We start from the raw sequence: 13,531 nt of genomic DNA, 5'->3' as shown, positions 1-13,531 counted from the left end.
GATACGAATGGATGGATGGATGGAGAAAAACTGAAGGGAGAAAGGGAAGGTAAGAGTTCAAGGATAGCTGTGGACAATAAAGAGGGGGTGACAGGGAAACGATCTGTGGTGCAGATAAAGTGATGGCATGTGGATAGCAAAAAGGAGATAAATTTAGGAATTTATAGACTTGATGAGAGTGGCTAGAACAGACAGATTAAGGGGTGGTGAGAGAATAGCGTAACAGATCTGTGATGCATCAAGATTTGGGAGGGAGCACATATGAAAATATTAGTGTACTCAAAGAGAAGGGATGATAGAAGGTGCAGTTCAAAAACTATCCGAAGGGCCACATGCTCATCACTGCTGTGCAACAGCCATCTAAATGATACTTTAAATCAGGGATAAGTAACTTTGGCCATTCAGGGGTTTTTGTAGCCTAAAACATCCATCACCTTAATCTGAGAATAGCCCAAATCAAAGGATTAGGAGTCCAAAAAATAATAATCTGAAAAGCCATGTTGTCCACCCAACGTTAGAACAAATATTTTAAACTCTGAACCTTCAGGAAAACCTATCTCCAATTATCAAGGAATGCCTGTATATCATAAGAAGATCTTGGCTCATGTTCTAGAGTACCCAATTCATGCTGGACATTGGTGTATGTGCATGTGCATTTTAGGCCTCAACAGAGCCACATGTTAACAGAAAGTTAATACAGAGTGCCACTACCAACCCACTCCTGTAGCTGTGCACTGGTGCCGAAGATTGGTTATGATGAACAAGCTGTCAAGGAAGTCTGTTGTTACTAATCAGAGGAAGGCAATGGCTCTCTGAATATTCCCTGCCTAGGAAAACCCTATGAAATATGCCATACATCTGTAGGTGACTTGAAGACACACACAGTTTTGTTATGGAGGAACTCCCACCCCAAATAAGCTGACAAGGGCTCAGAGTATTTCCAAGAACATGTTTTCAAAAGCACTGCTTACACAGAATCTGCCTGGCAGAGGCAGTATTTAGTCAATAATACAATACTATTACTTAATTCTGGAAATATATGAGGAATGAGAGCCTTTGTTTGTGCAAGATTCCCTTGCAGATTTTGAAGCAGTACATTCCCAGAGAAATCTATTTGGTTCAAAAAGAAATAGAATCATTACACATATTTTCTTTCAACAATAAAAAAGTCAGTTGCAGAAGCAATCTAAATCAAGCTTTAAAGATGCTTTGGAAAGGGTGCCTTCTATGCTACAAAGGGGATGTCTTTCTTGAAACACTAATTCAACAAATACTCACTGTAAATCTTTACTTAAAGAAAATATTTTATTGCATCATGAAAAAAGTATAATCATCCAAATTCAAACTTGTTTTAAAATCTGAAGTTGTTTTTTTTTAAGACAGCCTGTTGGTATATTTTCTTCCACATGGGAATGATGTAAAGACTAATCATGTTACTAAATATTGCACAGTCTGAAATAACAACAATAAAAACAGTAACAAAAACAAAAGAAAATCACATAATTTGGGGAAACATCTCACATTTTGAAACAAAACCATACTAAGAAACATTTATTCATTAATTTTAAAAAAGCAACTTCTCGTTTCTACAGTAGCTTTAAAGTTGGAATGACCGTGTTCCACTGAAAACCATTTCAGTGTGAGGAAGCTTAAGTCCAGCAATCCCTTGTGCAAATAAGATTCAAATGCATTTAAGTCTTTAATATCGCATAGACAATTGCCATATATTTCTATGACATCTCTGCCATGAAAGAAGAAAAATATGAAGAACTATTTATGCCAAGCGTTTTGCCTGCAGTTCCATCTCTGCTGCCCGTTTGAGTGCAACATCCACCAGGAGCTGAAACCCACTAAAATCCTGGTTGAGGTCTGGAGGAGTAGGAGGGGGAGTGTTGAAAAGCCCACTCTGTGCATTTGTACTTGGTCCCAACTTTGACATATCTTCCTGGTACAGAAGAGTGTTGTCTGTAAAATTGGTAGGAGAGGCCCGCTGCAAGTCATCTGGGGTTTGGCTTGCACTGCCGGACTGATCAAAATGGAAAGGAGTATCTTTCAATGCAGTTACTGTGGTGTGGCAAATTACTGATGGTCGAGCCAAAACAGATCCTGGGGAAGGAGGCTTACAAATCTTGTTTGGTCCTGTGTTCTCGGAAAGGAAGGAGCTCTCAATCAGGGGAATGCAGTGTTTTGTGCCAATGGAGAATTCCAGGCTGCCCTCAGCCATCTTGGCCCCTCGTCGCGAGATAGTGAATTGGTTGGGGTCTTTCCCATCCTTCCTCAGCATGTCAGGCAAAAGTCTGCGCCGTGCATTGATAAACCAGTTGCAGACCTAGGAACATAATGACATCTTAATTCCTACCTCCATTCATTTTGAACTCTGCACCCATAGAGAAGTTCAGTGAAAATCCATGAATCCCTTCAAGCAGATTCCTTTAACTAAAGGACAAAAGAAAGGCTGGCAGACAAGTTTTGACACACCCAATAGAAGGCCATTCTCTCCTTTCTTCCTGTTTCTACCAGCTCCAGAGCCTCAGGCTATCTAAAGACTGTTTAGCCTAACCCAATCAGTTTAGTTTTGAGCTCTGTACACATGTTAAACTATTGCCCATTGTTCATTTCATTTAGGTTAATTAACAACAGGAAAATGTTTTCTTGTGAAAGAGTAACTCCTCCCCAAAACAGTTACTGATTTGCCTTGTTCAACTGACTGTGTCAACAGGCAAAACAGGGATTACCTCACTGAAGTTTGCCCTGGTTTGATTATCAAGCCAGTTTCCTGGGCAATAAAAGACAGCTTAACAGTCCTTTTCATGTTTACTGGATAAGGATTGTTTCACCTTACTAAGAAATGATACCAGTAATTCAAAGAAAGCCATACACACTAAGAACAGATTTACAATGACCCTTACTATTCAGCAAACTGGGTTTATGCCATCCCAACAAAGACAACACAAAGACGCATGCATATGCCACGGCCCTCTGTTTTGCACACAACCAATACAATATGCAAATATGAAGAAAACTACTGAGCTTATTCTGATTGCTATTTAAACCCATGAGGTTTGTTTGTTTTTAAACTAAGTAACAGCCAGAAAAGCCAGCATGATGTAGTGATTTGAATGCTAGACTAGGACTCTAGGAGACCAGGGTTTGAATTCCCATTTAGCCATGGGCAAGACACACTCTTAGCCTCAGAGGAAGGTAGTGGAAAACCCCTATGAAGAAATCATGCCAAGAAAACCCATGATAGGATTGCTTTAGGGTCACCCTAAGAGTCAGAAATGACTTGAAGGCACACAACAAAAACAGCAGCAAACTAGGAATAGACAGGGAGGTCCAAAACACACTGCAGAAATAATCCAGTTTCAGACTGCTTTAACTGACCTGACTCAGTACTAGGGAATTCTGGGAACTATAGTTTTGTGAGACATTTAGCTTTCTCTGTCAGAGAACTCTGGTGCCACAATAAACAACAATTTTCAGGATTCCCTAGCACTGAGCCAGGGCAGTTAAAGCAGCCAGAAAGTGGATTATTTCTGCAGTGTGTTTTGGACCGGAGATGCTAAACCCCACAAAGTTGGGGGATGGATCCTTGAAGTTCTAAAATGCTTGCACCCCCATCTTGGTGTTTTTAAGTTTTTTTTCTTCAACAAACAAAGCAAAAAAAAAAAACAAAAACAAAAACAAAAACCAAAACAACCAAGATTGTTGAGAAGCCAAACCGACTGCAGCTTTTGAAGTCCTATCTCCCAGACAATGTCTAATGATACTTGATCTAATCTAATGACACTTGTTTCTGCATTCTGAAAAAGCTTTCTGTGTATTCACACAAAATATGCTATGCTTCTCAAAAAATAATGATTACAACTGTAGAAAACAGGGTGAAAACAAAAGTGAACTAGCATGCTCAGTATTGTGAACAACCCCCCCCCAATCTTTTATTTGTTTAAGACAAGTGAGCATACTTGTGTATGTGCATTTTCCCAGATAACTGAACAGATTGACTTCTATGCGAATCTATACAGAACCTTTGCAATTTTAATATCCAACTGCTGCATTTGCCAGGGAGGGGGATAAACCCTGAAACTGATATTGTCATGTCCTCACTAAGGGGTAGCTGAGGATTTTTTTAATGACATTTTACAGAGCCAAAGATAAGTGTGCGTAAGATTATACTCTCATGCTGGACCAGAATATTCTTAAATACCTGTAGTGTAGAGAGGTGTGTCTGTTTTGACAGTAGTGCTTTTTCTTGCTCTGAAGGATAAGCATTGTAGCGGTGTTCATATAGCCAGTCACGAAGTATCTGCACTGATTCCTTGGGCAGGTTACCCCGCCTCCTCCTCTTTATTGAACTGGCAGAAGATGAAAGATCCAGAGGGACTTCCATATTGTCATCATCTTCAGTTTCACTGCCTGATACAGCACCTACAAATAAAACATTCAGTATTACATTATTACTCTGCATCTAGCCTTTTTGACCACCTTTTATTGTAAGTTTTCTTCAATTAAAACATGGTGATACGTACTACAGAGAACCACTGTAAACTCTTTGTGTTTGTGACCTTCATTCTATGAAGTGACCCATTAGGCATAAGATGTATTTTACTTTAGCAACCATCTACCTGCAATAATTTATTTCATCATTTACCTGCACATATGTGTACAGTGGCTGCATCGTTTGAAGGACCATACAAACTACTGACTAGCAACTATGGTTATGTATCCAGTAAATTTTCCTTCAGAGCCAAGTATCTCATGGTCAGGTAGGTCTAGCCAAAAGCCAAGAACATGAAAACAAAATGTTTAATTATAAATCAATTATATTAGAGCACTTCTTACTAACACAGTATAACTATTAGGTTTTTAAAGACCTTTCTGTTTTCAAGGAGCTTATCTAGTAAGGAAAGGAACACAAGAAAAACCTGTTGAAAGGTATTTTTGATCAATATGACCAAGAATTAAACTGCAAATACACAAACAAGAAAAGGTGCAGAAGGGGTGTGTGTGTAGGAAAGATCAACTGCAGAATAATTTTACACTCATTTTTTTTCTTCCTGCAGAACCAGTGATGACTCTTTTTCTGCCAATGACCCTTTCATTCATTCTCTCATATGTTCTGGGTCCCCTTCTGTTTTCTCTCTACACACTGTCCTTAGGAAAAAGCCTCTTTTGGTTTTTTCCTTACCCATTGGTAATGCCGATATGAACATACCCAGCTGTATCTTTCTGCCCCTGACCTTTCCCAGCTTGAACAGCAAATCCATCTTCCTTACAGCTGTTCACAGTGGATGCGCCATCGGCGTTTGAGCTCAACATGTCCAAGACGGAGCTTCTTGTCTTTCCTCCTAAGCCCAACCTTCAACACCCTTTTCTGTCTCTGTGGACAACATTTCATTCCAACCAGTCCAGCAAACCCACAGTCTTGGCTTTATCTTTAACTCGTTCTTCTCTGTCGTGTATCCCTCAGATCCAGACCACAGGTCAAGGCTTGTAGATTCTTTTGTACAATCATTGCCAAAATCCGACCATATCTCTCCGCCTCTAATTCCAAGATCCTGGTTCCATGCCCTATTGATCTCACAACTTGATTACTGTAATGTCCTCCTGGCTGGGCTTCCTTTTTCTCGCACCTCCGTCCTTTAATCTCTGCCAGCATTCAGCTGCACAGCATTATCCACTTTCTACCCCGCTCTTCTGACCACACCTCTTCCTGTGTTGGCCATTCCCTTCACTGGGCTCCCTCTCACCCATTTCCGCATTCCAGTATACAGCTCTCGCTGTCGACATTCAACAGCCCTCCATTGGACTAGGCCCCTCCTTACTTTCTCACAGAACCTTCTTCTTTCTCCTCACCATTCCCAACCAGGGCCCTCCGTCTTTTCTGGTAGTTCACGGGTTCCCTCTCTCACCCCAGATTTCCTCGGCCCCATCCCGGATTCGGCACCCCTTTTCACTGCTGCCCCTCACTCCTGGACTTCTTCCGGCCACAGCAAAAGTCCATCACTCATTAACCAGCCTCAAAACGGAGGGTAGAAACCATCCTATTCAAACCTGGCCCAGGCAGCGCAAATAATGTCGCTGTACTCTACGGATTTCTGGGTTGGCGTGGTTATAATCGACTCCCTTTCCTTATTGCTATGTTCTGTATATGTAGTATCGCTACGTGTGAGTATATAGTCCCTGGATAAGGATTAAACTTCCATTTTGAAGCCAACCCTCCCTTCAGTCCATCTGCCTTGGTCCGGCCTCGGAGGTTGAGAGGAAACTGCTGTGGACCTCTTACCCGTTCCTCACCACTCCCTGTCCTTCTGTGTCATGTCCCGTTTTTAGATTGTAATCGCTGAAGGGCAGAACACGTCTAAACTAAAAGGATTGCATGTACAGCGCTGTGTAAATTTACAGCGCTTCATAAATAAAGGTTAATTTTATATATATATATATATATATATATATATATATATATATATAGTGTGTGCGCATGTGTCCTTCAAGTCACCTGTCAACTTATAATGACCCCATTAATTTCCTAGGGTATTCTTAGGCAAGTAATACTCAGAGGTGGCTTTGCCAGTTCCTTCCTCTGAAATATAACATACATCGCTTCGTATTCAAATTACTGCACATTTATTCCATTCGTAATATACATGTATGTGATCTTTACACATTTCATGAAGATTTCTATTCATAAACCTCTTAAGAGTAAGACTGGAAATTAGCTGGCTCATTACAAGTGAAGGTACAGTACCGAACTGTTTGGTCTCAAAATTATAATCCAGAAAAGTCAGTGTGTTACTACTCATCAGCTGCAACCAAGTATGCTAGTGCAACAGTTTATGTTCTAAAACACTTTTGTGCTAACACAACAAATCTTAGGACTGGGCTCCTTATCTACTTATGACCAAGCTTAATTTATTTGTGAGTCATTAAGCAGAAGTATGACATCTCTTGCAGTAAATCATAGGAAGCTGCCTTACATCAAATCTTTCCCATAAGTCACTTGCTACTTTATCCATTTAACTAGAGATGCCAGCAAGCTGAACAATGCTGCTTCAGGCATTTCATATGCAACTACGGATCAATCACACTTCCACTTTGCCATACAAAGTAGTAATCTGTTGATTTTACAGTCATTTATCTGGAAATATAATCATACTAATTTAATGGAACTAAACAAGTCAAGGTCAACATTCTAAATACTATACTCCAAGGAACACCTGAAGAAACCCAATAATATTGTAGACCAGCAAAGAAAATTCACTCTGGACGTTAAGTATTTTAATTATATTCAGCTAACTACTTTTTCTCTGCATGTGATTTTAATCTTGCCAGATTTTTTTTTAAGAATTCATATACAAGTCTGATAGAAGACTCTTCTCCCTTAATTTTGCCCAGTAACTAACCTGCCTTTGATATCAGAGTGCAACACTATGCCAGTGTAAGAATGCAAACGGGACTCTCCTCAGTTGAAGAGGAAAATCCAATTGAATTTCATACATGGCATGGAATAGAAATCAGTCCGAATCCAATATTCATGCAGTGTCCAACCCCTGGCCCCCACTGACAGTTCACTGCAAAGGTAAGGAATGTTCATTCCCTCAAATGCTGCTGGACTAGATTTCTACAATCCTTCCCCATTGGCGCTGCTTCTGGCTAAGCCCAAAGAAGTTGCAGTCCAATAATATCTGTTATTTAATGTAATAATGCTTCCAACATAAGCAGCAATGGAAGTTAAACCATTTCAGCTTTCAGAACCACAACAGAAATAAATCTCCAGCACAGCAAGAGGATGTTTATGGCCAAGCTAGGGAAGACACCTCATCCGTGCTACTCAGTCCCTGGACTGGTACCAACTCCTGAACCATTGGCTGCCAGTCTCTGGCAAGTTTCCAGGAAAGAAAAGCAGCAACTGTCACTAATGGATACAGATATGGTAATGAGCCCTAACAGTTGGAAAATAACTGTTCACACCCCATTTCAGATAGCCTGAGAAGCACTGATCTATATTAGTCTATCCCTATTATCAACAGAACTAGAAATATTACACTTGGAACTTAGGCTTTAAGCAATTTTGACACATAGAAACTCAATTCTATTTCTGAAACTAGAGCTTGCAAGGACAGCACAGCACAAAAAAGAGGGAAAGGGTCAGTAGGGAGTAAAAGATTATGCTTCATAAGTACACTAGATGTAAGGTGTTCAAGAAACAGTGGTGTGCATGCAGAGCATTGAAACAATGATAACCGCAAAATGTTTCCCTGCACTGGTTTAACTTACGCTGGTTTAACAACCCAACTGACAATAGCAGTGACTACTACATATAGTGTCTGTTATACACTCAGGATAAGCATGCATTGTGCAGAATGGGCATTACCAGAATCCATCTGTTCATGCATTCATTCACTGAATGTATAAACAGCTCCATGTTGGAGTGATGTTCAAGAGATCCAAACAATTAAATTTAAAAAGACATAAAATGATAACCAGCATTTTGGACAAGAAAAGTCTTTAACAGAGACTGAAATCAGAGTATTGCAAGTTCAGCTGGAAAAACATTCCTCAGGATGTTTCTACTCTTACAGAAATTTGTACAGGTTATGGTCATACAGTGTGGAAGTCAACTGACAGCATGGACACATATTCCAACTATTTCTGTGCAGGAACTACTGAACAGAAAACTCACAATTCATTTTCCCTTGCAAAGCCAGGACATATGGAACAGCACAGTCAATCTTTGGAGACAGAGGTCTAGTGTAACTGCCTCTGTGGGACGGATGAATGCTGTCGTGACATCACCTTCCCCAACAAGTAATTCCTTAATCAGAGGCAACAAGGAGGCTGCCACCTTCAAATTTAAGAGCTACAGGGAAAAAACAGCCTCATTTCTTTTATGGATTCAATTACCTCTTGCAGTCTGTCAGTGCTGCAATAGCTCATCCCCATCCCCATATTTCTCTTGGATGTCCATAGGCAACCAGACAGCCATACAACGTGCACAAAGACACGTCCCCACTCTTTGTAGCACAGCGGTGGCAAGAGTTGCTGCAGCAAAAACAGAAACAGCCAACACAGCTGCCAAATTGTTGGCAGCTCCCAAGCCTTTGCTGGGTACATTATAGCTGTGATCCACCACGAAGCTCTACCAATATGAGATACATGTGCTCCTAAGCAAGTGATATGAACTTTCCCCAAGTGCATCTTCCTTACATATGTACCCTCATTCTTCCCTATGTGTGTATCCCCCACTCTATTCCAATTCCCTGCAAAATGCTGGTTCCCCACATAGACATAACAATACAAACACATGGTGTATGGTGTTAATTAACCTAATCTGCAAGAAAGAATTGTTTCCATAGCAGCATTCAAATACTTCTCCTGGGATGCCTTCTCCATGCAAGCCTCCCATGGTTCAGCTACACAGACACTTCTATACAGGGCTGGTGTGCACTGTTCTCCCTTTCTGGCTGCCTCATTGTACATTGTAGACAGAGAGATTATATGTTCTGCTATAGCAGGTGAGATCATGGGGTCATTTGGTCCTTGTCCTGTTTGACTGGTGCCTTCATACAGGACAGCAGGTAGTACAAAGCAGCAGTACAAGACAAATCAATGGAGCCACAAACATTACACAAGCATTTATGCAATGGGCCCTGCCTGTCATGCTAAAAGATTTTAATTAGCTCAATATGGATGTTGCCTTAAAGGAAAAGAAAAAAGCCTGAAACTTGTCCTGAAAAGTGTTTTCAAATGACAAGATACGCACGTGCTGTTTTCAAAAACGAAACCGAGACTTTGTTCTAGGCCCTTCCCATTGCAAAACAGAAAGTTGGAATTGGTAAATCTCCCACCACCATCACGCGCGCGCACACACACACACACAGAAAACCCACACACAATGAAAATTTAAAACAAGAACAAACAAGCCGTGCTGCCTGCCCTTTGATCTGCTTACTTATTGTGACATGTTCCTTCTGCTAAGAGGTTAGTGATACAAAACAGGTTTGGGCTAAACAGGAGAAAACTGCCATGCAATTTCTCTTGGGGGTAATGAGCTGATTTCAATAAAGGCAGCTCTTTGAACTGCCAGGAAAGAGTCTCCGTAGTTGTGCAGAAGCAGCACCAACAGGAAACTACAGGGAGGGAGTGGATCTCTCCCCAGTCCAGCTGATCTCTTATTAGAGCAAAGGCCACTCTGGGGCTGTTTATACTGGTGCCCTGGCACTGATTACAGGCTCAATGAGGTTTTGCCTCTTGTTAGTAATCAGCCTGTGCTCTTGATTTCCTGTTTTAACAGGGCACCGTTAAACGTCTGCCTTGCAAGCAGACTCTCTCATCGGCTGAAATTGGAAACGTTCCTTTTTTTTTGGATTGCGAACCCCTGCAGCCATGCTAGCTGTGGAGTTTTGGAAGCAGTGGACCAACATTTAACTTTTCCACATAGCTGTGTTGTTGTTTTTACAAAAACTACCTGGATAGATACAGATATCTGTAATATTACATCTGTAATGTTGGCAATACAGTATTTAATTATCATTTAACTTTAGTAATCAGTGTTTTAGTTCTGTCTTTTTAAATTATTGTAACCCGCCTTGAATCCCACTGTGAGAGAAAGGCAGGATATAAATCCTTGAAATAATAATCATTCTGGAGAGCTCCCTTGTTTAATTTAGTGATTTTATTTGCCGGCTTCCAAGTTCTTAACAGTGTCTCAGTGACAAAAATACTGAAAACCGTCTATCTAAATTCAACAAACCCTTTCATCAAGCGCAGCTGGGCTGCATCCGCACTGCAAATATAATCCCATTTGACACTGCTTTAACTGCCATGACTCAGTGCTATGGAACTCTGGGAATTGTAGTTTGCTGTGGCACCAGGGCTCTCTGATACAGAAAGATGAATGGCTCACAGAACTACAATTGCCAGAATTTCATAGCACTCTGCCATGACAGTTAAAGTGGTGCCAAATTGAAATATTTCTGCAGTACAGATGCACCTATGGTATAAAACAAAACATTAGGATTCACACTGGTTTACCTTAATGCAGCCACATTATGTGAACATGACTATCAGCCTCACTAAAATAACTAGATGTTCAGTTCTTGTGTGTGTTTGCCTTCAAGTCATCTGCTGACCTATGGAAACCCCATGAGTTTCACAGGGTTTTTCTTATGCAAAGAATACTCAGAGGTGGTTCTACTAGTTTCTTCCTCTGAAATATGGCTGACAGTACGTGGTATTCATTGGCGGTCTCCCAACCAAGGACTAGCAAGGGCTTTCATTGCTTAGCTTCCAAGATCAGACAGGATCTAGTGCCTTTAGGGTATTTAAGCCCTCAGTTCTCATTTGTGCCTCAAACTACTGTAAGTGTTTTACCACTACTATTTCCAGCAGACAAATCTACAGTTACAATTTGCACTGCACTAGCAGATCAAGTACAAAGTTTACAAGTACGCATTACTTTTGGCTAGCTTTTTAGCTTCTGTTTGAATGAGTTTTCTGGACTTTTATACCGCTTGACAGATTAACAAAATTGTTTGCACATTAGAGAGAAATAGCCACATTGAAAAACAGATGGGACAAAATTATGGAAGAGATTTCCTATGAAAATTTATATCAAGAGGATAGCATAGAAACCGCCTTACAAAAAGCAGCCTCTCCTTTGTCAGAGAACAACAACAGGCTAGAACAAAGAACAAAACTCTCAGTTGGTGTCTTCTGAAACTCTGATCTCTTTTGCTAGAGCAAAACAGACACATCTAGAATATACCTACAAAGTTTTATTACTGCATGTGGTTAAAAGGCAGCTTTAAGGTTCAAATTGTATCTAAATTTGTCAGGCAAAAAAAAAAAAAGGTTTCCAACACATGTGGTAAACTTTTTTCCAAATGTAATCAAGGAAGGAAGAAAAATACCAAGCCCAAGACTGACACTGATACTGGCCTAAGGCTAAACAACGTTAAGAGTGTCTGCAACAGCCAACGGAAGAAATATTTCTTGAGAAACAAGGGCTGCGCTATTGTCTCCTAACTTGCCCAACAAGTGGCATGCACAGATTTACAGGTTGCTTTCAAGACACTCAGATACAAGGCCAGGAGAAATCAAGGAGCAACTATTTGTATCTTTTTAGCCTGGTGAGCTTACTTTGACATGCTGTATTTCTAACTTCACCACCACCACACATATTACCATGTGGCCCTCTAGTAGACCAACTCTAGTAGAACTTCCCTCACTTTGGAAATTAAAGAGGATACTTTATTGATTTGAATGAGAGTACTTTCCATTTTGGACAAGGAAATATAATCCACTGATTTGTAACATGTCTATCATCAAGTCTAATGAAAAGTCTTCTGGCACCTTAAAGAGTGACTAAGTTAATACGCATCAACCTTCATGAACTTCATGCATCAACTGTCACGCTGAACTGGCTGACACAGACACACATGGGTGTGAGGAAGAAAAAAATACACAAGGATGTCAGAGAAGGAAATGAAATGTTAGAAATGCAAACAGCAATGATTATATTAAAGCTTTGTTGTGTGCCTCCAAGTTGCTTCTGATCTATGGCAACCTTTATCATGGGTTTTTTGGCAAGATGAAGCTGAGAGTGTGTGATGTGACATGGCCCAGTGAGGATTAAAACCCTTATCTCCATAGCCCTAGTCCAGCATTCAAACTGCTACACCATGCTGGCTTAAAGTTTACTTTATGTAATATAACTGCCTAACTAAAGCTTAGTTTATGGTAGTGACACATTCACAAAAAGTAACGCAATAACCATTCACAAAGAAGCATTAGGCTTGTCATTATTTGCGTAGGTAGTAATATAAAAATTATATGTAGGGATACTCTATACAACCCAAACCAATTGGGTGGATAGGAGGCAATTTCTTTAGTTGCTACTGGACTATATTAACTCCCTTGCCTTAACCTTCCCCAGGTTTCATTATTAACTTCTATGCTTCCCAAAAGGTGTCAGCTTAACTTGAATACAGATACAGTAAACCTAACCTTTAAAAAAAAAGGGGGGGGGGCTTTTTTGTTTGAAATTCAGGCATCTGCAAATTTTTCCAATTCCCATTTTATAATATGCGCTCCCCAAAACCAATGGATTCCTCATTTTCAAATGCCTTCATTCTGCCCTGCTATTGTTTCATTGTTTTCTTCCATGCACTAAACTCACTAGCCAAGTGCATGGATTCTTAGGCTGCATCCACACTAGAGAAATAACCTGCATTGACTGCCCTAACTCAAGGCTATGAGCTTCTGGGAGTTGGAGTTTGTTGTGGGCCCAGAGCGGAGCAAACCTCTGCTCTGGGCCCCACAACAAACTCCAACTCCCAGAATTCCATAGCCTTGAGCCAGGGCAGTCAATGTGGGTTATTTCTCTAGTGTGAATGCAGCATTAGTGTCCTTTGAAAAGCATTCAAGCTGCAAAGTGGAACACTTGATAGTATATACTGCAATGTAATCAGGAAAGAAGATGGGGGGGGAGATAGCTAGTAGGTAGTAGTAACTTTTTACATTTAAACAC

General features: G+C 40.5%; 1 protein-coding gene across 4 annotated transcripts in view; it reads right to left on the bottom strand.

The window, feature by feature from the left end:
* Positions 1 to 1,293: 1,293 nt before the first annotated feature.
* The window catches only part of LOC121917294 (homeobox protein AKR-like), a 22,230-nt gene continuing 9,992 nt past the window's right edge, over positions 1,294 to 13,531 (bottom strand). For all 4 annotated transcript variants that reach the window (XM_042443112.1, XM_042443116.1, XM_042443113.1 and 1 more), the window contains exons 2-3: positions 4,208 to 4,428; positions 1,294 to 2,329 (exon numbers count right to left, since the gene is read on the bottom strand). In XM_042443112.1, coding sequence (XP_042299046.1) covers positions 1,775 to 2,329; positions 4,208 to 4,428 — 776 coding nt within the window. In that variant the 3' untranslated portion in view covers positions 1,294 to 1,774. The remainder of the gene's footprint in view (positions 2,330 to 4,207; positions 4,429 to 13,531) is intronic.

This window comes from Sceloporus undulatus, unplaced genomic scaffold, assembly GCF_019175285.1.
Source record: "Sceloporus undulatus isolate JIND9_A2432 ecotype Alabama unplaced genomic scaffold, SceUnd_v1.1 scaffold_14, whole genome shotgun sequence".
NCBI classification, from domain to species: domain Eukaryota; kingdom Metazoa; phylum Chordata; class Lepidosauria; order Squamata; family Phrynosomatidae; genus Sceloporus; species Sceloporus undulatus.
The sequence above is the reverse complement of the archived record's forward strand: the minus strand, read 5'-3'. Positions and strand labels throughout refer to the sequence as shown.